Source organism: Heterocephalus glaber, unplaced genomic scaffold, assembly GCF_053883595.1.
Source record: "Heterocephalus glaber isolate CG9 unplaced genomic scaffold, H.glaber_assembly_v1.0 deba00001564, whole genome shotgun sequence".
NCBI lineage: Eukaryota > Metazoa > Chordata > Mammalia > Rodentia > Bathyergidae > Heterocephalus > Heterocephalus glaber.
In genome coordinates, this window is record NW_028258351.1 from 15,303,102 (window position 1) to 15,330,666 (window position 27,565).

Genomic DNA, 27,565 nt, shown 5'->3' on the forward strand with positions numbered 1-27,565 from the left:
GGAAGAAAAGGGGCAAAGGGGAAGGAAGTGGGAGGGCTAAGGGAAAGGATAGAAGGGAATGGGATTAATATGAGAAAATGGAAAAATAGAAACAAAATCTTTGTAAATAGGGAGGAATGCAAGGGTTGAAGGGAGAGCTGGGCAAGGGTGAAAAATAAGAACCAAGAGAGACTATGTAAAGGTGCAAATTTCCAATGATGAATGTCATTATATTGTATACCTAAAATGGACCAATGATTAGAATGAATAATCGATAATGCAAAATAGGAAGAAAAGGTCCAAAGGGTAGGGGTAGTGGGAGGGGCAGGGGAAAGGAAAGAAGGGAAAGGAAAAATGATGAGAAATGGAAAAAATGGAAATAAAGTCTTTGTAAATAGGGAAGGGTAGAGGGGGTGGAGGGAGGGCTAGGAATGGGGAAAAAATAAGAACCAAGATGTATTATGCAAAGGTACAATTTCCAATGAGAAATGTAATTGTGTTGTATACCTACAATGTACCAATAAAGAATTTAATAAGGAAAAAGTATCATACCACAGTGATATATGTGCAGCCATGTTCATAGTGGCACAGTTTGTAATAGCTAAAGCTTGGAAGCAGTCCAAGTGCCCATCAACTGGAAACTGGATAAAGAAAATGTGGTTTTTTTATAAAATGGAGTGTACTACTCAGCCATAGAGAACGAAAAACTAGTGTCATTTATAACTAAATGGATGCACATCAAGGCCATACTCTTAAGTGAAATAAATAGGACACACATGTGTAAATACTGAATAGTTTCACTAGTGTGAGAACCTGATAGTGTAAACAAGGGTTAAAATGATTAAAATGAATAACTGATAATTTAAAATAGGAAAAAAGGTCCAAAGACGAAGGAGTGAAGGGAGGGGAAGGGGAAAGGAAAAGAGGGAAAGGAAAAACTATGAGAAAAGATAAAAAAATGGAAATGAAATCTATGTAAATAGGGAAGGGCAGAGGGGGTGAAGGGTGCACAGATAATGGGGGAAAAAAATAAGAACCAAGATATATCATGTACAGGTACAAACACCCAATGATAAATGTAAACAAATTATATACCTAAAATGTACCAATAAAAGAACTAAAAAAAAATAAAAAATGAAAAATAAATCTCTGATTAGTTAACATTTTTCTTTGTATTTTATACATCAGAAATAGAATAAAGAGTTATATGTAGAATCTAAAAAAATAAAGTAAATGAACTGCACAGACACTAGTTCCAGAACAATGCTTAATACAGTACTGATAGGTCCGTCCCGCCGCTCCTGGCCCAGAGAGAGGTAGGGGCTTCTGAGCCACTGTCCCACTGCTCCTGGCCCAGAGGAAGGGGCTTCCCAGCCACCATCCATCCCGCCACTACCAGCCCAGAGGAAGGGGCTTCTTGGCCACCGTCCATCCCGCCACTCCCGGCCCAGAGGTAGGGGCTTCTGAGCCGCTGTCCCACCTCTCCCAGCTCAGAGGAGTTGAGCCATGTGGGTGCCAACAGCACCCCCGCCATGAGGTCGAAATGAGAAGACACGTAAATAAGTCTCAAAACCAGACTTCCAAATCACCAACAGCAACCCCAAAGGGAAATGAGATGGAATACTCTGATACTCAACCACCTGGACCCACTGAACTGGCAACAAAAGAGGATCTGGAAAAAATGAAATCAGAAATAATTTCTCAGATAACAGCAGAGATTGTGCCCATAGTACAAGACATGATTAATAAATCTAGACAGGAGCTGAGGAACATGATGGAATTCCAACATAGGAAACAAATGAAATCCATAAAACAGATGCAAATAGATTTCCAGGAGATGAAAAACTCCACTGAAAGTCTACACAGCAGAATGAGCCAATGTGAGGATGGAATTTCAGATACAGAAGATAAGATTGCAATTAGTGACCAGGAAAAGAAAAATTGCTTCAAAATTGTAAGGAATACAGTACTGATAGTGGGTACCCTTGTCTTGTTCCTGATAATGGGAATGCTCCAGTATTTCCCCCTTAATTCTGACACTGGTTTTTGGACTGTCTCAATGTATTATTATCCCATGTTAGAGAAATATCTATTTGCCTTATATTGAGCATTTTTATCTGAAATGGTTGTTGAATTTTAGAAAATGAATCATTTTAATAAAAACAAAATTATTTTTCAATCACTTTTCACATTTAAAAGGATTTAAATATTTTAATTCAAGAAGCAAAATACAAAACAGCTGTTACAAAACCATGGAAACAGTGAATTAAACAGTAACAGAAAATGCTTCAATTTTTACTAAACTCACTTTATCACTATTTAAATTTCATTCATTACTTTAGTATAATACCTCATCTCAGCATCTACAATTTTAACAAATGCCTGAAAAGTCTTCTGTTCATAAACAGATGCTGGTCTGACAGAAACACATCTGAAAATGTTCTTTTTCAGATCATAGCTTCCAACACACCTATGAACTTGGCCTCTGATCAGTCTTGGAAGTTCACGATCCTGTTTTGCAAAACATAAATATTAAAAACTTTACTTCATCTAAGTTTCAATTTTTTAACTAGTAATATAGTCAACTAGATACCAAGCACCTCAAATGCTGTAACTCTCTCACCTGAGCCCTACCGCTCATAAATACTACGATATCTAGTCTTGGATATATGGATGCCCTATCACAGAAGAAAGACCCTAATGGGGATAGGACTTCTTACAACCTAGCTAGATGATGCTTCTTAAAATATGTAATAATTCCCAATTATCCACCCGTGCTGCTAGAGTTCCACTTTCAAGAGATGGCAGTATAGGTGGTTCATTTCAACTCTCCAGCTAAGAACAACCAGAAAGAATAGCTAAACAAAGTACTTCACTAAAAATCTCCTAGTAGGTGTCAGAGACATTATCAATGCAATGAAGGATTATAGACACCTCACCTAGAAGAGTATGGGAATCCAGAATGAGTCCTGATTTGGAGGGACTTTCCCTCCTGAGATAGCTATCAATTACAGAAAGGCAGTTGAAATTCTAAGAAACTGAGCAGAAGTTCTAACAGACTCAGAGCTGGGAGAACCAAAAATGCAGTTTGAATCCCCCAAGTAAAGAGATTATAGTAACCAAGCCTACCTCACCCCAGGCTAAGGGTTGGTACCGAAAAGGGCTATGCCTTTAAGGCAACTAATAAATCAGGGGGAAAAAAAAAAAAAACAGCAATCTTCCAATCCTCTGAACCATAAATAAAATTAAGCCAACCTGAAATTGTTTTCAATAAAAGGTCATTAAAAAGTACTAATTACATGGGTAAGGTCTAATGATTGATAAAAAAGCAGAATTTCTTTTCACTAAAAGCCACCACGAAGAGTGAAAAAGCAGCCAGCTGTGGTGGCACATGCCTGTAATCCCAGCACTCAGGAGACTGAGGCAGGATCACTCAAGTGAGGCCAGCCTGGGCAACAGTGAATTCAAGGACAGGTTGAACTACATAGTGAAACCCTGTCTCAAACAAACAAAAAAAGAGTGAAAAAGCAAATCATCTAGTATGAGAAAATATTTATAATAAATGTATAAAAGAACTGCCCAGGAAGTTTTAACTCCCATACATCAATGAGAAAGATAAATAATTCAATTTTTAAAAGAATTAAGCCTGAACAGATTTTACAAAAGAAACTATATAAATGGTCAATAAATATATGAAAAGGTTCTTAACTTCACACTCACCAGGGAATCGTAGAGAAATGAGATAGCATTAAAATTTACGAGGGGGGTGGGGGGGATGGGCACTGACTGACTATGCTAAGAATTGGTAGGGATGCAGAAAAACCACAACTCTTCTACATTGCCTGTCAATATATAAATTGATACAACCCTCTGAAAAGTACTATATCAGGACATACACATGCTCTGTGATCCAGTACTTCTACTTCTAGGTATATACCAAACAAAATTGCATACATATGCCTAAGAAACATATACAAGAATATTTGTATAGCATTATTCATAATAGCAAAAATTCTAGGAACACAATGTCCATCAATAGGAAAATGGAAAACTAAACCACAGTATATTCATACAACAAAATATAATACATAGCAATATAAATTAATGAACTACAGCTACATTCGACAATATAGACAAATCTTACATTGTGTTGAAAGAAAATAGATGTTTAAAAAAGATATACCCTATGATACTATTTATATATAGTTTAAAAGACAGAATTAATTTATGACATTAAAAGTCAAGATAGTAGTTACTTTTAGGTAGGACTCAGGAGGTAATTAATGGGAGGAGATACAAGGGGGCTTCAGGGTGATGACAATGTTCTACTTTTTAACCTGAGTATTATTTACTTTGTGACAGTTCATAGAGCTGTACAGTTATGATTTGTGCACATTTCTGTATGGTATACTTCAATAACAAAGCTTTTAAAACATAAACTGGAATTAACATATATATTATAGAAATTAACATGAAAATTACTATTTCTTGATCATCTATTACGTGTCAGACACTGTATATTTATATCATTTAATCACCACAACTTTTCAAAGCAGGAACTGATCTCCCCTTTTACAGATTTTTTTTAAATGAAATTCAGATAGTTTAAACATCTTATTTAGGTCATAAAGCTAGTAAATGATGAAATAAATACTGGAAGCCAAATCTGATTTCAGAAGTGAGGCTAATTTCAGAAGTGAGGACAAACTCTTTCAGCAAGTACATAGGTCTTATAAGGTCTCTGCCTTCTCTGTAATCTCCATCCTTCTTTGTCTCCAAGTCTTACTTATTTTTTTTTTTTTTTTTTTGGTACTGGGGATCGAACTCGGGTGCTTGCGTAGCAGGCAACGAAACCACTGAGCTAAATCCCCAGCCCTGCAAGTCTTATTTATATTCCACCCCACTCCTACATTAATTTCTAGAACCCTACCCTTACCCTCATTACTTATTAACTCTATACTTCAGCAACTGCATACTACTTGCAGGTAACTGAACAAGTAAGGCTCTTCTTAGCTTCATGTCTTCACATATGCTGCTTTCTTATCTTAAAATGCACTCTTACCTTCCCAATACACGTTGGTTTACCTGACTCTTATTAGTCATTAAATATCCCAGATAATATAGATTACTATCTTTTTGTGAAAAATCTATCATATCATTTATCATATCACAGTGTGACATGTATGTTATCTCTTTCTACCTGAAATTATAAGAGCTTTGAGAAAAGAAGCCATTTAACACTTCTATTCCACATTATATCCTTTGCACCCAGAACAATGCCCGGCACACAGTAGGTTTTCCATATTAGTTAAACAAATAAACAGTTCTAATACCAGAACTAAAACCAAACAAAATGCTTAAAGTACTATAAAACTGTTGACAGAAATTTGCTGCTATAGGTTTTGCAAAAACTACTTTTAAAATACTTACTATTTCATAAAATACACAAGGCAGAGTATTTTTCCCATCTCTCATAAGAAAAGCCTTTGAATAATACGGGCCAGGTGTAACAGCTGAATCAAGGACAGCTAAACAACATTGAAATGGGAGGGATCAATGTAAGTAAAATACAAATAAAATTTAACAAACAGAATTGATGTTTAAATAATGTTTCCACATTAACCTCTCAGTTCTTATACAATAATAAAGAAATCATTTTTTAAATGCCATTTCTGAAACAATTTTATACTAGGATAAAATTTTTAGCCCCTTCAACTTAGGAAGAGATTGCATGTCAAGTTCATATAATTAACAGTGTCTGGCCATCTGAAACATTTTCCTTAGAATCCCCAGACCAATGTACTATATTGTACATTGAACAACACTGTTATAACAATAAACATCAATTTAATGAAAAGTTGAATTATAATAAGAAGTCATACATTCTAGTCCAGTTCAATATTTTGAGACTTTGAGCAAATTTTATTTTCATGACAAAACAAAAGATATGCAGACACACACATATAAAAACGTAAAATCATTACTATAGTTAAGCAAAGTAACATATCCATTACCTTCCACTGTTACCTTTTCATGTGAGGTAAGAGTACCTAGGATCTACTCTAAGCAAATGTTCAATATACAATGCATCAATGTTAATTAACTATAGTCATCCTGCAGTACATTAGCTCTCTAGACTTATTCATCGTACATAATTACAAGTTTATTCTATTTCAGCTATATATTCCCATTTCCTTTCCCTTGAACAAATTGTTTAACCTCTTTCAAAGCTATTTCTTCATCTACAAAATGAAAACCCTAATTCATATTTATTTTTAGAAATTTTTTAGCAAATAGCATTATGTATTCCTTTAACAGCCACTTCCTGAGCAGGTAGTGGGTATTTGTTATTTTGAATTCAGCCTACCTTCCCCTTATAAGACCCAGATTTTCCTTTAGGAAACCTCTTCTATTCCCTTTTTTTTGAGCCAGGGTCTCACTATGTACTTCAGGCCTTGAACTCAAAGGATTCCTCCTGCTTTGGCCTCCCAAGTGCTGGGATTAGGTGTGCGTCACCACGTCCAGTTCCTATTCCACTCTTAGCCCTAAGATTTGGATGAGATTTGTCCCATCACTACCACCATCATTGCCGCCAACCCATTTCTGGGTATGACCTGGGACTGACTTAAGCCAATCACCATATTCCATTCCCCAGCTACATAGTTCGTGGTTTCAGAGATGGGCATGCTACCAGTCAGAAAAGATGATACGCAAAGAGTCGCTTGTTAATTTCTGGGAAACAGAAACCAGAAGAAACTTACATAAGAACATCATAGTGTACTATAAATCTAAAATGTCAGCAAGGCTGTTCCTTTTAGAGGCTTCTAGACTGCCTGCATTCTCTGACTGATGGCCTCTTCCTCCATCTCAATGCCAGCAGGATATCATCTTCCAATCCTTTCCTGACTCTGACCTTTCTACTTCCCTTTTATAAGGATCCTTGTGATTACAGTAATCAGACTGAGATAAGCCAGGATCACCTTCCCATTTCAAGGTCCTTAATTTAACAACATCAACAAATTCCCTCTTGCCATATAACATTCACAGGTTTTGAGAATTAGGACACAGACATCCTGGGGGCCATTATTCTGCCTTCTGCAAGCACTATTATTAAAGTTGCAATTTTTTAAATATACTTCAAAGAATAGGAAAAATTTTTATTTGGTAGGAGGACTAACTTTAGTATACAAAACAATAATATAAATAAAATTACAGAATCAGATATATAAAATTTCAAAACCATAGAGAGGACTACTATAGTGGTTATCTCTACAGAAGCAAATATATGGGGGAGCTTTAAATACACCTATGACATGGGTATGTGGATATTTATTATATGCTCTATATTTTTGTTTGGATTATTTCATAATTTAAGTGTTATGTTTGTTAAACAATGGAAAAAAGATGTTTTGAGTCTCTACAACTTGTTTTAAGTAAAATAAAATTCCAGAAACATTCTGCAAAACTCTCCCTCTTTAAAAATTAATCTAGAGGACTGGGTAAAAGCTCAGTGGTTCCACTGCCTGCCTCACAAGCACAAGGTCCCAAGTTCAATCCCCAGTACCAAAAAAATAAATACATAAAAATAAATAAAAATTAATCTAGAAAACAGATTAATTATAGGGTTCTTCCTCTTACTGGTATTAATAAATGCTTTGGATCATTTAAAATACAATTTAATTTATACACAAATTAGTAATATTAAGAACACTAGATCAAGATTGAGTAGACTAGATCCATTTCTGCTGCTAACTAACTGTGATTTTAGTTCAGTCAATTTTAATTATTTGGTCCATTTGTTCTGTAACTCAAGGGATTAAGTTAAATTACTTGCAAGAATTTATTCAGCTTTAACACTAGGGAATCACAAGAATACTGCCATAAATAAGCTAATACTTATTTCACATAAATCAGTAACAGACCCGAGAACTGAATAAAATTCTAATAAACATAATCCTTTGCAAAATTTTATTTTTCTTCAAGATTCCCTAGGTAATCCTACGGACATTAAAAACTTGTCCAAATAGTATTACTGAAGTATTTCTGAAGTATTGTACCTACCCAATATTTCAAAAAGAAGTACAGTTTTCTGTGCATGTTCACGCCAGTATTTCATGCTTTCAATAACTGCAGAAATAATTCTTAAAGAATTATTTTTTTCCTTAAATTGTAACTGACACAAGGGGATTTCCTTTTGAAAGAATAAAAATATAGCATCAGAAAAAGTTTCATCATACTCTTTCACCTTCTTTGTAAAAATTCTAGGTCCTTATATTAAGTAAATGTGGAAAAAGAACCACAGGAAGTTTCATACAATTACTTCCCCAAATTAAGGCCACTATCATTACATTACAGTAGGAGAAACCAGGATGCACTTGGGTATAATTAAGAACAGAATTATTTATATGTGCATTCAATTAGTCATTCATTTGCTCATTCATTAAATAAATATCATGTGCTGATTCTGTAATAAAGAGGGGAATAAAACGATTTGTTTCCCTAACATGCTCACACTCTACACATTTATTCATTCATTTCAAAAGTGTTTTTTAGGCAGCTACTCTATGCCAAGTAAAGCTATTAAGGAGCTAACAGTGAACAAAACAAATAAGCTATCTGCTTTCCTTATTTTATAATCAAAAAGAAGACTCATAAAATAAATACAAATAGAACATTAGGAATTGATATATTCTATGTATTAAAAAAGAGGATAGACTATTTCTATTGCAGAACAATTCATAATAGCCAGGACATAAAACCTGCCTGGATGTCCATCAATAGATAAATGGATAAAGAAAATATGATATATATACAAAATGAAGCATTATTCAGCCATAAAGAAAACAAAATTTTGGCATTTGCAGGAAAAAAAGATGAATCTAAAGACCCATGTTTAACAAAATAAGCCAGACTCAGAAACAACAAACATCTCATATTCTCCTTAATAGGTAGAATCTAAAAAAGATGACAAAAAAGTAGAAGTGAGACTATTATTAGACAAGAGGAATTGGAAGAAGGTGCAGAAGGAGGGGAGTGTAAGGGCAGGTAATGGAAAGATGGATGTGATCAAAATACATTATATGCACTGAAATCCCCAAAAAATGTGAATCTAGGGGCACAGGTTGGGGGATGTAAAAATAAGTATGTCATATGCGTATATGAATCTGCTAAAATGAGACCCATGAGACCCATTAATCTGTATAAACAATAAAAAGTGAAAAAACAGTAAAATTATAGAGACAAGTTATTATTTTAAATAGGTGGTTAAGTGAGGACAGAGAAAATAGCAAGTATACAGGTCCCAAAACAGAAATGTCCTTGGCATTTCTTTGAAGAAGAACTAAGAATACAGTATAAGATACTAATTCTTAAAGGAGATGGATTTCCTTGGTAAGAGCTGTGAAGAACACTTACCTAATGGGGCTTTTTTCCCCAAACTACAATTACTTTTCCCAATTCCCTCTTTCCTAAAGATTCTAATATGCCTCTTGTTGAAGATTACTGCCATAGTATGCCACTGTTACTTAAGATTGCTATGCCCTACCTTTTTTGTTTACAAAAAGCTCAAATTTGAGAACTGCTGTAGAACATGTTATATTAGTAATATTTCCAGAAAAAAACCAGAATTTACCCTAATGACATATTGAAACAGAGGGTACTTAAGCACTCAAAGACTAACAATATTAATAAGCTGTTAATACTATTCTGAAAGGACAAGGAAAGGAAATAAAGTACCAAGTTCATGAAAGCTGAACTCAGATGGGCTGTGTCATGCTGGGATGCAGCCACTTTGATCCACACAACATTTCAGTATGGAGAAAATGGAAAAACTTCTCCTCCCACCCCGATATGCTCCCAGTGGCACCCACTGGCTGACTTTTAGCAGAAACCAACATATAACAAGGGATCCCAAGACACATCACAGTGTAGGACAAGTTAGCCATCCAGAGCACAGAGAAGAGCAAGTGGAGGACCACAGAACATGGAAGGGAAGATAGAGAGTAACTAGCATGTGTAATATATAGAAGATATTTACAAAGAACAATCAGAACAATGAAATTAGAAAGGAAATGAGGCTAAGTTATAGTGTCTGGAATAACCAGCACATCAGAAAACTGGTAGAATATGGAATATCTGGAAAGAAAGGTAAAATAAGACCAGATTATAAAGCAGAGATCAGGAAATTATGGTCCACACTTCAAATCTAACTTGCCATCTGTTTTTATAACCTTTGGCTAGAAAACAGTCACGTCCATTCATTTATGAATTATCTGTTATCTTTTTTTTTTTTTTTTTTTTTGGTACCGGAGATTGAACTCGGGACCTTGCACTTGCGCAGCAGGCACTAGAACCACTGAGCTAAATCCCCGGCCCTCATTTATGAATTATCTATGGCTGCTTCCATGCTACAGGAGTAGAACTAAATGGTATAACTGAGTAGCTGAACAGAAATAGTATGGCCCAGAAGGTTAAAAACACCTATTATCTGACTGTTTACAGAAACATTTTTCTGATCTCTATTGAAAATAATCTTAGAATTACATGTAAAAAGCTTGGATAATTTCTACAAGCAACAGATAAACTAGTATCTTAATAAGCTGTGAAAGCCAGATTCCGGAAGGAAACTCTAAAGCAACTATGAGAAGAAGCAGCAATTCATACCCTAAGAAAATATTTTAAGAGGCCGAGGAGGTGAGCCTTCTGGGCCACTATACCACCATCCCCAGCACTGAGGAGGAGCCTTCCAGTCTGCCATACCATCACCCCCAGTGCAAAGAAGCAGAGCCATCCCAGTTCCGAGGTGGTGAGATGCGAGGACCTCAGCAGCACACACCCCTCCCCCTAATTCCCCCTGGCACTGAAATGAGAAGACACATAAACAGGTCTCAAAACCAGACTCCCAGATCAACTAAAGCAACCCCAAAAGGAAACGAGATGGAAAAATATGATACTCAACCACCTGGACTACCTGAACTGGCAACAAAAAGAGGATCTGGAAAAAATGAAATCAGAAATAATTTCTCAGATAACAGCAGAGACTGTGCCCATAGTGCAAGACATGATTAATAAATCTAGAGAGGTCACAGACAAAATAATTGAGGAGCTGAGGAAAACGATGGAATTCCAACATAGGAAACAAATGGAATCCATAAAAGAGAGGCAAGGAGAATTCAAGGAAATTAAAAACTCCATTGAAAGTTTACGCAGCAGAATGAGCCAATGTGAGGACAGAATTTCAGAAGGAGAAGATAAGATTGCAATTAGTGACCAGGAAAAGAAAGATTTCTTTAAAATAATAAGGGACCATGACAAATCAATCCACCATCTGCTAGACAATGCAAAAAAGAATAACGTAAGACTAATCAGAGTCAATGAAGAAACAGAAGAGAGTGAAGATGACATAAAAAAATCTGTTCACAGAAGTGATGGCAGAAAGCTTCTTAAGCAGGGGAAAAGAACTTGACATACAGATAAGTGAGGCATATAGGACTCCAAATAGCCTTGATCAAAAAAAATCTACACATACGCATATAATTGTTAAGATTACAGAAACCCAACAGAAAAATAAAATTCTATAAGCAGTTAGAGAAAAGAAACAAATCACATACAAAGGAAAGCCCATCAGAATCACAGCAGACTTCTCAACGCAAACCCTCAAGGCAAGAAGAGCTTGGAGTGATGTGTTTCAAATCCTAAAGGAAAACAGCCTCCAACCCAGGTTGATGTGCACTGCAAAACTATCTTTCAAAGCTGATGGAGAAATAAGATGCTTTCATGACAAGAGTACATTAGGAACTTCATGAACACCAAACCAGCACTTCAAAAAATTTTAAGACAAAATCCTAGGAAAAGACAATGAGGATCACAACCCCAGGAAGCCCAGCAGAATGAATCCATCAGGCATGACAAGAAATTAAACAGAGAATCCAACAAAAAGAAAAAGTCATGACAATGATAACTCCATACATATCACTTATAATGTTAATGGTCACAATTCACCAATCAAAAGAAATACACTGGCAGAATGGGTCAAGAAGCAAGATCCAACAATATGCTGCATACAGGAAACACACTTAATTCAAAAAGAAACTCAAAGACTGAAAGTTAAAGGGTGGAAAACAATACTCCATGTGACAGGAACCTGAAAAAAAGCAGGAGTAGCTATCCTCTTTGTAGATCAAGTGGATTTCAAACCAACATTGATTAAGAGAGACAAAGAAGGACACCACATCCTTGTAAAGGGAACAATCCAAGAGGAAGAGATGATAATCATAAATATATATGCACCAAACACTAGTGTGCCCAACTATATAAAACAAATACTAATGGACATGAAAAATCAAATAAGCACTAATACAATAGTTTTGGGGAACTGCAATACCCCACTGTCACAAATAGATCAACTAGACAAAAAATAAACAATGAAATAATAGAACTCAATCAAACTCTTGAACAAATGAACTTAACAGATGTTTACAGAGTGTCCTACCCTACAAATCAGAATACACATTCTTTTCAGCTGCACACAGGTCATTCTCTAAAATAGATGACATACTTACTCAGAGAACATATTCTAGTAAGTGCAAAGGAATTGAAGTTTTCCCCTATATATTATCAGACCACAGTGTGATGAACTTGGAGATCAATAGCAAAAGAAACTGCAAGAATTTCATAAACACATGGAAACTGAACAATACACTTCTGAATAACAAATGGGTCACAGAGGAAACTCAAGAAGAAATCACACAGTTCCTACAATTAAATGACATGACAATACAACATATCAGAATCTATGGGACACAATGAAACCAGTCTTATGAGGGAAATTCATAGCAGTGAACGCTCATATTGGGAAAACAGAGCAAGGCCAATTAAACAACATGATGCTGCACCTCAAGCTTCTAGAAAAAGAAGAGCAGGACGAACCCAAAGCTTATACAAGGGAGGAAATTATAAAGATCAGAGCAAAAATCAGTGCAATGGAGACTAAGAGAATGATACAAAAAAGTCAATGAAGGCAAGAGTTGGTTCTTCGAAAGAATAAACAAAATTGACAAACCCTTAGCCAACCTTATCAGAAAAAGGAAAGAAAAGGTCCAACTCAATGCAATTAAAATGAAAAGGGTGAAATTACAACAGACCCAGCAGAAATCCAGAGGCTCATCAATACCTACTTCGAGAACCTATACACCAATAAGATGGAAAACACAAGAAATGGACAGATTCCTAGACATGTATGGATTACCAAAGTTGAATGAAGAGGACCTAAAAATTCTAAACAACCCAATATCAATCAATGAAATTTAAAACGTAATTTAAAACTTACCAACTAAGAAAGCTCAGGTCCGATGCCTTCACTGCTGAATTCTACAAGATATTTAGAGAGGAACTACTGCCACTACTGTTTAAACTCTTCAATGAAATTGAAAGGGAAGCAATACTCCCAAATTCACTCCTGGAAGTAAGCATTACCTTGATCTCCAAAGCAGACAAAGACCCAACTGAAAAAGGAAACCAGAGGCCAATCTCTCTAATGAACATAGATGCAAAAATCCTTAATAAGATACTGACAAATAGAATGCAGAAGATCATACACCCTGACCAAGTGAGATTCATCCCAGTGATGCAGGGATGGTTCAACATACACAAATCAATCAATGTAATACACTACATCTATAGATCCAAGGACAAAAACCATATGATCATCTCAACAGATGCATAAAAGAGCATCTGACAAAATCCAACATGCATTTATGATAGAAACCCTACAAAAAATTGGAATAGACAGTCTCTACCTCAATCTGATAAAAGCCATCTATGAAAAACCAACAGCCAATATCATACATACTAAATGGTCAAAAACTGAAATTCTTCACACTAAAATCAGGAACAAGACAAGGATATCCACTATCACCACTCTTGTTCAATATAGTTTTAGAAACACTAGTCACGGCAATTAGTCAAGAGAAAGAAATAAAAGGAATAAAGATAGGAAATGAAGAAGTCAAATTGTCATTATTTGCAGATGACATGATGCTCTATATAGAAGGCCCCAAGAATGCCACCAAAAGTCTTCTAGACTTAATAACCAAATTCAGTCAAGTAGCTGGATACAAGGTCAACACACAAAAATCAATAGCTTCCCTCTACACGAACAACAGACTCACTGAGAGAGAAATAGGGCAAACAATTCCTTTCACAACGGCATTCAAAAAACTGAAATACCTAGGAATCAACCTACAAAAGAAATCAAAGACCTCTTCTCTGAAAACTATAGCACTCTGAAAAGAGAAATTGAAGATTATATCAGAAAATGGAAAGACAACCCTTGCTCCTGGATAGGAAGAATCAATATACTGAAAATGGCCATACTTCCAAAACTGCTATATAGATTCAATGCAATCCCAATTGAAATCCAGCAGCATACTTCACAGACCTGGATAAAACAATCCAAAAATTCATTTGAAACAAGAACAGACCTAAAAAAGCAAAAGCAATTTTAGGCAATAGAGATACAGCAGGGGATATCACAACCCCCAACTTGAAACTATACTACAAAGCTACTGTGATAAAAACAGCATGGTACTGGTAAAGAAACAAACCTGAGGACCAGTAGAACAGATTAGAAGATGCAGAAACAACTTCAGACACATTCACCTACCTCATCTTTGACAAAGGAGCCAAACATCCTCACTGGAGGAAAGATAGCCTCTTTAATAAATGGTGCTGGAGAAATTGAGTTTCACCTTGCCAAAGATTAAAACTAGACCTATATCTCTTACCATGCACTAAACTAAAATCGAATGGATTAAAGATTTAAATATTAAAACAGAAATGCTGAACCGGCCCGAACAGAGGTTAGGTAGATCTCTTGAGGACATTGGTATAGGAAAAGATTTTATAAACAAAACCTCAGTTGCCCGTGAACTAGCATAAACAATCAATAAGTAGAACCTCTTATTAAAAAGCTTCTGCACACCAAGAGAAACCACCAACAGTGTGAAGAGACAACCCATGATGTAGGAAAAAAATTTTCACCTGCTGTTCCTCAGACAAAGTTATCTAGAACATATAAAGAACTTAAAAAAATCAGACCTCCCAAATTTAAAGACCCAATCCGAAAATGGGCATCTAAAATGAACAGACATTTCTCACACAAAGAAGTAGAAATAGCAAATAAACATATGAAAAAATGTTCAACATCACTGGTCATTTGAGAGATGCAAATGAAAACAATACTGAGATTCCACCTCAGCCCAGAAAGAATGGCTGCTATCATGAAATCAACCAATAACAAATGCTGCCAGGGCTGTGGGGAAGGAGGAACACTGCTCTACTGCTGGTGGGAGTGTCAACTGGTGCAACCACTGTGAAAATCAGTATGGAGATACCTCAAAGAACTAGGACTGGAAGTCCCATTTGACCCCGCTATTCCCCTGGTGGCTATCTTCCCCAAAGAATTAAAAGAATCATACAACAGTGATATATGTGCACCCATGTTTATAGCAGCACAATTTATAATACCTAAAACTTGGAAGCAACCCAATTGCCCATCAACTGGAAACTGGATAAAGAAAATGTGGTTTTTTTATAAAATGGAGTACTATTCAGCCATAAAAAATGAGAAATTAGAGACATTTATAGCTAAATGGATCCACACTGAGGCTATACTCAAGTGAAATAAATAGGACACACGTGTAAATACTGAATAGTTTCTCTAGTGTGAGAAACTGAAAGTGTAAATAAGGACTAAAAGGTATAATAGATAATGTGAAATAGGTAGAAAAGGGCAAAGGGGAAGGGGAAATGGTAGGGGTAGGGGAGCAGAAATAAGGGAATGGAATTAATATGAGAAAATGAAAAAATGGAAACAAAGTCTTTGTAAATAGGGAGGGATGGAAGGGTTGAAGGGAGGGCAGAGGAATGGGGGAAAAAATAAGAACCAAGAGAGATTATGTAAAGGTGCAAATTTCCAGTGATGAATGTCATTATACTGTATACCTAAAATGTACCAATGAAATTTAAAAAAGAAAGAAAATATTTTAGAAACTAATATTCATCCACTCCAATGGAACTATATGGTAATGGTACTACATGCTAATCATTAATAATGTATGCCATAGGACTAATTTCAAATGTTCTTATCTCTGTAACTTTCCAAGTGTTTACCTCACCTTTTAAAAAATGCTAATAAGTCATTCATTAATATTTATTTACCTTCAGAGTGTTTTCTTCTGGAATATCATCCAACATTTGTTTCTTAAATTGATTCTGTTGAAAACTGGGCTTAAATGCCTGTAATGTGCTACTTTTGTTTAGGCCTTTTATTTTGGAGTCAAATATTTTTGATGAATGTGTTTGTCTCAGTACCTCAGTTTTTCTGTGATAAGTTAAGTTATGAGGTTCAGATATTCTTAATTGTTTTTGTTGCTGAGCTCCCAAATTCACTGGAGAAGAATATATTCCATCATTTTCCACTAGATTTGTTCTTTTGCATTGAGTCCTAAAATCATTTTTACCCCAAGTTTTTGAGCTGGTATTTTTGTTGTCATCTCTATAGCTACAATAAAAAAAAGAAAAAAATCATTTCTATATACATTTTTAAATTAAAAATAATTGATGAAAATTTCATTTCTGAAATTTATCATATCAATTTATGGTATATTAAACATTTTATAACTACTAACTAGTTATAAAACCCACACTTATCACAACCCTGCAATATATTATTTACCTCTCTTTCCAGGTGAGGAGATGGAGGCTTAGTGAGAAAATAATGTGGCCATCTTATTGACAAATAAAAACCCAGAGGAAGCTAATCTTCCAACTCAGACTAGACAGCTACAAAGCACAGTAAGTCCCCAACTTAGGAACAAGTTCCATTCCAGGAGAACATTCATAAACTGGATGTTTGTAATGCAACAAAGTGAGTCTTACACAGTACATCTGTGAAAATTCACAACTCAAATGTTTGTAATTTGAAGACTTACTGTATACTTTTAAACTATAGCAGCTTCCATATTACACTAGTTGTATTCAAACAGAAAGATTTCAAGGTGAACTTGTGCTTAATTCTTTACATATTTATTTTAAAATTTTCTACAAAGTAAAAAAATTTAACTATGGCTTGTCTGTGATTTTAAATTACAGGGTAAATAAATATAGGCAGGGTAGATAGCTATTTGATTATATATTCTCTGATTTTATCATGTAGCTGAAAACTGTTACTAATCAGTTTTGTAGTATTTACTAGCTACTTTAAATAAGCTGTGATTAAACATGAGGTCAATGAGGCCAAAATCAAAAGTGTATTTTTCAAAAAAAGCTAGGTAAGAGTCCCACAGGGAAATCTAGTCTGAATCATACATTTTTAATTCTAAATAATTTTACTAAAAATATCACAAGTCTTACAAGAAGGCAATCAATACAACCCATTCCTTGTTTAAGAAAATAATCTGAAAAACTCTAGATTAATATGATCCAGAACAAATCTAAGTTTTATGGGATCTGAACCTTGTATAATTTGGAAAGTACTGTTAAATCATGAAAATGATGACAATTTAAATCACAAATTTTAAATTTTAAAAGTTATAAGGGCCGGGGACTTAGCTCAGTGGTTCCGCTGCCTGCCTCACAAGCGCAAGGTCCCAAGTTTGATCCCCAGTACAAAAAACAAAAAGTTATAAATACCATAGGTATCATAATATCCAGGAAAATATTAATAGATGTATTATTCATTAACTGCCCTATAAAGACTTTTTCCTACAATGATCAACTTTTCATATGAGAAAATTTTCATTTTATTTTCAATTAAGCAAGCGGACAATTTTGTCTTTCCTGACTCATAGTTAATAAAATTATCTTTATTACTTATAGCCTAGAAAGGTTTTCTTTCCACTTCAAAACTACTTTTTGGTAATAGTGCACCTGAAATTCCCTCCAACGTTTTTGTTCAGGAAGCATTCCCAGTCTGGACTATCCCTAGGAAAACTATGGCTTTTCACTTTTCTATTTTGCCCTACACACACTCAAAGATGCTGCTTCACAAGCCAGTCAAACTCAGCCATGTCCTCAACACCCCAACTAGATCATGAAACCTAAGTTAAAGTGGCTTTGGAGCAGAGCAGAAAGCATTGTCTCCCTTAGATCCTTCTCTCTGGGGAGGATAGGTCCAGATGTTCAACAAGGACCTCAAGAATCAGCTGTTCTTGACACCAGATGGACCAAGAAGGTAGAAGTAGCCACCTATTATCAAGGCTGGTAGCCCCAGGACCATTATTAGAATATGAGTGATTCCAGGGGGAGAAACCACTTCACAAAGCCTGTACCCTGTTCAAGTTGCTGCTTTCTTCTCTGGGCCTATGGATGAGGACATAACTTTGAAATGGACACGAAAATGAGGCTCTGACGGTTAAGCATTATTAATTTCATGGTAAATTATCTTCTAAGGAAAACTACACTTTGAATATCTTATTGGACTATACCCAATCCCTCAGTTCAAAGCAGTGGGAAATTAAGAGATCTTTAAATTACCATAAAACCAAAATTCATATATATCATTTTTAGGAACAATTCCTAAAATAAACTTTGTAAAAGCGGTTGTCCTAAAATTCTTTCAGAAAATAATGGAACATATCTAAAAATTGTAAAGACCTAGAAGCTGTTGCAGTAGAGAGACACATTGGCACAAAAGACAACATGCTAATTTTAAGAGAAAGAAATTAAAATTACCTTCCCCCTTATCAAATGCCTGTGTAAACATGGAAACTTCTTGTCTACAAGTATTTAAGTGTAAGTTATCCAGAAATTATTAAGATGCTTAAAGATCTCAATAGGTTATACATTGTAAGAAATGCTAACAAGAATTCAAATTGAAACAAGATGCTGAACAGCAACACTAGATTAGAAGTAAATATGAAACGTATTGATAAAGGTAAATATCTAGACAAAAACAGAACACACTTAACCTTCTATAGCCACAAGTTCTGCATTCATAGAGTTGGCCAATCATGGGTCAAAAATATTTGGAAAGGGGATTTAGCTCAGAGGTACCGCACCTGCCTCATAGGCACGAGGTCCTGAGTTTGATCCCCGGCACCAAAAAAATATTTGGAAAAAATACCCTCTGTACTGAACATATTCAAACTTTTTCCTTGTCATTTTCCCTTACACAAAACAGCATAACAACTGTATACATGACACTTAACATTGTATGAGGTATTATACATAATCTAGGGATGATTTAAGGTACACAGGAGGACATGCACAGGTTATACGCAAATATAATAGTTATTAATGTAGACATTTCCTAAATGTAGTTCTAAGAAAGGAAGAAGAGATTAAAGGAGAGGGAACAGGCAGAAAGGAAAAGAGGGAAAGAGAAAAAAAGAATAAAAGAAAAAAATTTTAAGTAGACTCACCTCCAAGCACTTTGTCTTGTTTCAGTGTTTGATTGAATAGATTTAGGCATAGAATCCTGACTTCTCAAGGGACATGAAACTGAAGATGTTATTTGCCTTTCAAGAAAATATATCTTGTTAAATATTAATAGTTTGCTTTCAAATTCAGAAACATAAAATATACACAGAATAACCTCAGTCAGTAATATCTAGCATATATAAAGAACTGAAAAAAATCAAACCCCCCAAATTGAAAGACCCAATACAAAAATGGGCATCTGAAATGAAAACACACTTCTCAGATGAAGAAGAAACAGTAAATAATGAAAATATGAAAAATGAAACTATGAAAAAATGTTTAACATCACTGGTCATTCAAGAGATGCAAATTACAACATGCTGAGATTCCATCTCACTCCAAAAAGAATGGCTTATTATCAAGAAATCAACTAATAACAAATGCTGGCAGGCTTGTTGGTAAAAAGGAACCCTTCTCCACTGTTGGTTGGAGTGTAGACTGGTGCAACCACTGTGGAAATTGGTGTGGAGATTCATCAAAAAACTGAAAACTAGAAGTTCCATTTGACTCAGCTATTCCCCTCCTTGGTATCTTCCCAAAAGAGTTAAAAGCATCATACCACACTGATATATTCATACCCACATTCATAGCAGCACAGTTTGTAATAACTGAATCTCAGGAACAACCCAAATGCCCATCAACCAAGGAACAGATAAAGATGTGGTACTTTTTATATAATAGAGTCCTACTCAGCCGTAAAGAAGGATTAAACTTCAGACATTTATAGCTAAATGGATGCATCTAGAGACCATACTCTTAAGTGAAATAAATCAAACACCCATGTGTAAATATTGTATTGTTTCTCTGGTGTGAGAAACTAAAAGCATAAAAAAGGACCAAAATTTATAATAGATAATGTGAAATAAGAAAAAAAAGTTCAAATGTGATGGACCACCAGGGGGGAGAGGAGAAGGAAGAAAAGGGAAAGGGAAAAAAACGAAAAAAGAAAGATAAAATAGAAACAAAGCTTCTGTAAATAAAGAGGGAAAGAAGGGTTGAAGGGAGGGGAAGGGAATGGTAAAAAATAAGAATTAAGATTTATTATGTACAAATACAAATTCCATATGATGAATGTGATTGTTATGCATATATAAATTGTACCAATAAATTTAATTTTTTAAAAAATTTAAAAAGAATAACATCAGTCAAAAACAGACACACATTCATTGGTTTATATTTTTCCACATACCCAGTGTTCACTGTTTTCGTTAAAGAAGCCAACTCTGGATTCATAGCTTCCCAGGCCCAATCTCAAAAGTATAAGAACACAGATAAAAGTAAGATATGTAACATTTCTTCAAAGAATTCCTTCATATTTATTTAATCTAGGAGGTTAAAAAACTTAAACACAGTCTTCAACAGCAATTTGTTGTAGAATTTGCCACAACCTGACATTTTTATAGATCTTTCTTCTCCATTGTACTTTAAGCAAAAGTAATAGTTTAATTGTATCTTCTCCATAATCAGGCCTAACCTTATACTTTGTAACATGAATTCAGTCTGATCTAATGTTTATAAACTTTTTTTATTCCACCCGACAGCAAAGACTATATCATAACTCATAGCAGATACATAATGCATGGTATGTGTGAGAGAGACAAAAAGGAAGAAACAGGCAAAACAGGTAGGGCAGTGGTGGCAAAGCTATGGCACATGTGTTATTTCCTTTTAAGATAAAAGATGTTAATGTATGAGTTGTTTTTTCTAAACTAAAATCTTAGCATTCAGGCTTAATTGCAGTGTTGGCACTTTGTGATACGTAAGTGGGTTTTGAGTTACCATTTGGGCACTCATTTCTAAACAGTTCGCCATCACTGAGGTAGGGGAACATAACAAAATTTCAACATCAAACCTAATCCTTATTATGTATGACACAGACTCATATTTTCTATTCCACTCTGCTTTGGTCTCTCCTGTTTCTTGTTTTGCTTTGTTTTTTAAAGATTTGTTGTATCTCAGTTCAACTACTGGGTCAAGACAAAACTCTGAAAAATACTGATACAGTCTTTTCTCTTATCCAGTATAAGAATCTTAATATATCTCTAGTGAGAGATTGAAGAATTTAGTAATTCAGGAGGATGCACATTTCCTTATGGCATAGCTCAAATTTGCTATTTTTTTTAAGATCAACACTCATGCTACTTACAAAAATATTTTAAATGGTGGAGATTTTTTTTAAATGATGGAGAATGACCAAATAAATGTTGATTTGTACATTCCCAGGTGAATTTCTAATTTCCTATCCATAAAAATGGTAATAGTATTAACTTTATACTGCACTTCCTCTAATGTAAAAGAAAAAAAAATTTAAACCTACATTAAAGTTTACAAGAACAAGGGCCGGGGATTTAGCTCAGTGGTTCCGCTGCCTGCCTTGCAAGTGCAACGAACCAAGTTTGATCCCCGGAACCAAAAAAAGTTTACGAGAACAAATTAAATAAAATTGCTATAAAGATAATTTTAAATTCTGGTTGTACAAGATTCTAATAATACTTTTTTAAGTGTGATCTAAAAAATTAAATGTATAGAATCAACATGTACCAAATATATTTCAGAATGTCTGCCTACCATGCCTTCTTCCAGAAAGAAGCGAAAAGTCAGTAAATATTAAGATCCCCCAGCACTCACTACCACAGCTAATTGGTTCAGAGGTGAGAGGCCTAAACTAAGACAATGGTCTCATTTAGAAGACATGAAACAGAGGTTCCTTGTCTCTAGGATTTAATCAAGAAATATAGAAGGTAATCAATCAATGACCTCCAATAACTAGAACTAAAAGATTTTGTGAATTCTTTACAATGGCAACTTAGTTCGTGTGTTACTTGAAGCTACAAGGAGGCAAATAGACGCAAGTCTTCCTCTATTTGGGTTAATAAGACAAAATACCTTATAAGTAATTTATAAATAAAATTTTTTAGAGCTCTGGAGACTAAAAAGTCCCAGATCAAGGTGCCAACAGATTCAGTGTCTAGTGAAAGCTCACTGCTTCACAAATGGCACGTCTTACTGCATCCTTACATAACAGAAGCACCAAATAGCTCCCTCACACCCCACTTTTTTTTTTTTTTGGTACCTGGGATCGAACTCAGGTCCTTGTGCTTGCAAGGCAGGCAGCAGAACCACTAAGCTAAATCCCCAGGCCCTCACACCTCTTTTTATAAAGTCACTAATCTCACTCATGAGGGCAAAGCCATCTCTAATACTATTACATTGTCAATTTTCAACACAGGACATTTTAGACCATAGCAAACAGTAAAGAGAAATTAAGAAAATCAAAAATGCCATACGAAGAGAAATAAAAGACTAGGACAAAGCACCAGAAATTCTCAAGCTTCTTCTCTTCCTAAAGTCTATTTTTTTTCCATTTTTCTTGTGTTCCAATGCACACTTAATGCCCATTCCTGAGGCTGAGTTTTTCCAATATTTACCACAAAATATGTAAGTCATGAGATCTATATGTGTTTTGAAAAAGAGAAAATATCTTTGTAATGTAGGTTACTACTTCATCAGCACAATGGCTTCAGATCTAAAATACTCCATTTAAATGCTAGGCCACCCTTGTGGACTAGGAAACTCAAATGCCTGTACTGGAATGTTCAGAAAGAGCCAAGTAATGTCTATATTTAGAAAATGGGAAGAAGAAAGAACTTTTAAACTTTCTATTTTCATTACAATAAAAGAAAATTTATAATTTTCTATAATCTTAGGTCTTATTTCCTGAAAATTTTTATCTGATTCATTTTCTTACCTGTTGGAAGAGGAGAGAAATCATAATTGTCAAAAGTAGAACTGATACCTGGATCATTTTTAAGTGGATTAGAAGTTAATGGCTGTCTGTTCCTTTTTTTCTGATGGAACAATGGTACGGGCAAACAGCCTACATTGAATGTACCAATAAATTAGTACACACAGGGAAATAATCAGATATACTTATAGAAAAATTATTAATATATAATATGCACAATTTACATGTCTACTTCTATACGTTAATGTACTTATTATAAATATAGTTCTAGGTCCTTGGTTTTTATATTCTTTTTAAAACCCTAAATAGCCTAATTTGTCTAAGAAGACCTTTCTTGTTTTACTTTAACATTGCTTTAATTCCTCTTTAAATTCCTATCTCCTTTCTCATCTTCTAACCCTTCCCCAATTCACTTATTGTTTTCCCTATTTCTCTCCTGTGCTTGACTATTAATTTATCAACTAGAGAGGACTTGTGGAGTATAACAGACATGATGAAGAACCAAACTCTGAACCATGCTTTCCAAAGTCCTAACCACTGGTTAGATACAACCTGTAGGGTCATGATTCTCAAAAATTAGTTTAGCTAAGATTTAATCTGATACATGCAGGTTCCAAGACCATAATCCTATTATTATGGATTTTATTTCAATAGATTTGGTCTGAAACCCAAAACTACATTTTGCACCCCATGTGTCTGACATGATATTTTTCTATGGGTCATTTTGAGAATGTGTTAGAGAATGGTAAATATACAACCCAAATAAGAAGAAATACCACCTCTACTTCCTCCAGATGCAAGAAGTACCAATCTCAAGTCAGGTCAAAAGTTGTAATGCATAAACTGTAAAACCTATAAGGGAACTTAGAGGAAAAAGAGGCCCAAAACCTCACTCACTGCTTTGAAGCAAGCCACTGGAAGAACCTAGTGAGGAGCGAAGCTTTCTAAGTCTTAGTTCAGATCTCTCGCCAAGCTCCCATTGTCTGCTTGAGCCACCATTGCTGCACTGCAGAGTGGGGACTCTGAAAACTCAGTGATGAAAGGGTAATCAACTCTTGAGTCAGACTGCTTGTGTTTTAATTATTACTTCAAAGTAGCTTTGAATTACAACTTCAAAGGGTAAAGGTGGGCAATTTCCTTAAACTCTTTGTGACAATATGACACATGCTGAGAGGCAGAAAAACATAGTGATTAAGAGCATAGACTCTAAAGCCAGATTCCTGCCACTGAACACATTATTTATTAAACCTTTTTGCCATATGGTTTCTCATCTGGAAAACAGGGATGATAATAATAACCTATTCTAGAGGGTTGGTGTATTAAAAATGAATTAATATGTAGAATCAAATATCTAGAATCTAGTACACCCACCACAAATAATAGTTATTATCCTCATTCTACACCGTGTTCATTTTCCTAGTTCTCATTCTTTCCTTCTGCCCTTAGACTACCTAATAAACTGGGAAAGCAGAAATGGCAGAAGCTATCAGAAGACAGAAGTGCTTCTGGAAATATTCTGAACAAGTCAGTCACAAATACAAACAAAAAATATATCTATGTGTTTCCATCTGAAAAGCATATAACAACTCCAGCACACAGGATTTGTAGAAGGAACATCATAGTAAATCTAAGTAAGTCTGATTTTATTTCTACCTATCCCAATGAATAGTCTGCCTTGAATAAGTTACTTTATTTCCTTGGATCTAAACAGAAAAGAGGTAATATTAAACATTTAATTATTTTTAAAAGTTCCTCTCAAAATGTTCCATCTATAAACTGTATGTGCTTTATACTGTATATATAAAACAAAATTTCAAAATAAAAATTGTTCAATACCTGCAGTACTTCGAGTTGAATTTTCATTAAGGTTTCTCTTCATTTTCTTCAATATCAAAGTCTATAATTTTTTCCTTAGCATTCCAAATTTACAAAATGAAGCTGATTGACTAAACCTTCAAAGAAAGAAACTTGTAATTTATATCAACAACCAAATCAAATTTTCAGCCCACTAACTACAAAAATTATGTTTTAAAACTACTTTCAAACGTGACAATGTAAACACTTCAGGGAATCCTTTCAAGTAAGAATTTACAACATAACTCATTTTTCCAGCTCTGTTCAAAATATTTTTTTCTTCTTCTTAAGTTTAAGTTGTCATATCTAAGGTTTTTATATAGTGTGCATTGTAACAGTTTATATTAAAAGTCAATCAAGGGCTGGGGATTTAGTTCAGTGCCTCTGACACCTGCCTCGCAAGCACAAGGTCCTTCAATCCCCTGTACCAAAAAAAAAAGTCAATCAAGTTTGTCTTTTTAAAAATGTTAACCTAGCTGTATAGCACATTTGATGTTACTGCCTACATGAGAAGGGAAAACAAATGAATTTACAGTAACTTTTGGTCATTTAAATTATGAAAGTGCCATATATCCACCCTTTTAAACCAAATGCATCTGAAAAAAGTGTTTCCAGAGCATACAGTTTAGATTTTCCATATTATCTCACCATTTTTCCTTTTACTACAAACATAATATTGACTAAAAGGGGGGAGGGAAATAACATATATTTAATAACATATTCAATATAAAAAGACTAATGGAGATAAATGGCTCCTTTCTCCATTTTTACGTTCTTCTACACAATGATGCCATCAAGGCAAATCATTAAAGTGTCATTACACTGCTTTTTTTTTAATAAGAGGGCCTGAGTTGGTAGAGAAGTAACAGTCAAAAAAAAAGCCTGAGGGTGAAAGAAGGAAAGCTCATTTAATACATTTACAACAATTTAACTCTGCTCAAAATAAATTAAGGCTGGGGTGACTATAACCCTGCTCCCTAAATCTAGGGGGATTTTCACATAGTCTATGGAATATATTTCAGAATCAAGGACTTAGCATAAGATTTTGTACCAGATCTATAGAGAAGCAAATGAACTATAGTACTTACTGGTAAACTTATAGGGAGAAAAACACAGTATGGAACTAGTCATGTGAGAATACGCTCTGTGTCCAACTCTAAGATGCTGCACAGATCATCTACTGTGGCCAGTAGTTTGAGACAACCAAAGACTAAATGCTCACTTAATATCCAGAATAATATTAAGTTCCCACTCAAGTTTCTACAGTGTCAACAAGTGGAACAAATTTTCTGTTTTTCACATGTATATATATTTCAACTCCAATTTAATTCAACACTTGCACACTGCCTGAAAAACCAATATCCAAACCTAAATGAGAACACTTGTGCTCCAAACTCACTACCCAGTGAGACAAACAGATATGAACACAACTAATAATAATGCAAATCAAACTGAGATACATATAAATTTCTAAATATCACTTGTATAAAAATTTGGGGAAACATGAGATCGGGGGGTTCCTCTGCTTTGTTTCCTGATCTTAGGCTTGAAGCCAGATCCTGTAGGCCTTTTAAAAAATATTCTTGGTGCCATTCTAGGACCCAAAGTAGAGGTTATGCCATTCTTTCTTGGCACAGGATACCAATGCAACTCACATCCTAAATCTGAAGAGACATACAAGGGCTGTTACGTTTCTGAAAATCATTCAAATGACTAAAGAAAACCCCTTTTTAAAATCCAAATCCTCCTGGACCACTAACCCTGAGGGCTGAAACCTCCCAACTGCCCCCACCCACTCCAGCTTCTGATTGGGCCTGAGTGGCTTAGTAAAGGGATTGTTGCCACTGATGTCCAAAGTTTGCTCAACTTACAAAAACATATTCCCCCATAGACCACTGTCCTTGACAGAGGCCAGGAGGGCCTATTTTGGCCCCTCAAGGAAGGGAAGGGGAAAAACTTTGTTTATGTTCTCTTCCAAAGAGCCCTCCTAACTCACCCAAGAATAGGTAGCAGTTTGGTAACTAGAATCAGCGAATTGTTTTTCCTTTCTTGACACCCCACACACGACGCACAGCTTTAACCCGACATTCGCTTACCTCCACCAACCGTCATCCAGAGAAGCCAGTCAGCGACGACTGACCTATAGGTCTCCGAAAAGGCGCCGGAAATCAAACTGTGCGCAGGCGCACGTGGAACTCGCACAGGCGCACTTGGCCTGGAGCGCTGTACGCGGGTGCACAGACTGCAGGCACGTGGGCACGTGCAGTAGGCACGTGGGCACGTGCAGTAGGCACGTGGGCACGTGCAGTAGGCACGTGGGCACGTGCAGTAGGCACGTGGGCACGTGCAGTAGGCACGTGGGCACGTGCAGTAGGCACGTGGGCACGTGCAGTAGGCACGTGGGCACGTGCAGTAGGCACGTGGGCACGTGCAGTAGGCACGTGCAGTAGTAGGGGCATAGTTTCAGAGAACAGCTAGAAAGGCTTCTCTCCGCCAGAAAGGACTTTG

At 35.4% G+C, this 27,565-nt stretch overlaps 1 protein-coding gene across 3 annotated transcripts; it reads right to left on the reverse strand.

The window, feature by feature from the left end:
- Positions 1-2,170: 2,170 nt before the first annotated feature.
- Positions 2,171-27,321, reverse strand: Spata22 (spermatogenesis associated 22). 3 transcript variants are annotated; one of them, XM_004857208.4, is made up of 9 exons: positions 27,154-27,321; positions 25,040-25,155; positions 23,207-23,335; positions 20,648-20,708; positions 19,401-19,496; positions 16,351-16,540; positions 8,041-8,170; positions 5,410-5,507; positions 2,171-2,490 (listed from the first exon to the last, which is right to left on the reverse strand). In XM_004857208.4, the coding sequence occupies exons 2-9, from the start codon at positions 25,080-25,082 to the stop codon at positions 2,299-2,301; spliced, it is 939 nt and encodes a 312-aa protein (XP_004857265.1). In that variant the 5' UTR covers positions 25,083-25,155; positions 27,154-27,321; the 3' UTR covers positions 2,171-2,298. The 3 variants fall into 3 exon arrangements, with proteins under 3 accessions (XP_004857265.1, XP_004857262.1, XP_021094024.1); XM_004857205.4 differs by having other exon boundaries at positions 16,198-16,540; positions 27,154-27,320; XM_021238365.2 differs by lacking the exon at positions 27,154-27,321 and adding an exon at positions 27,054-27,133 and having other exon boundaries at positions 16,198-16,540.
- Between the last annotated feature and the right edge of the window lie 244 nt (positions 27,322-27,565).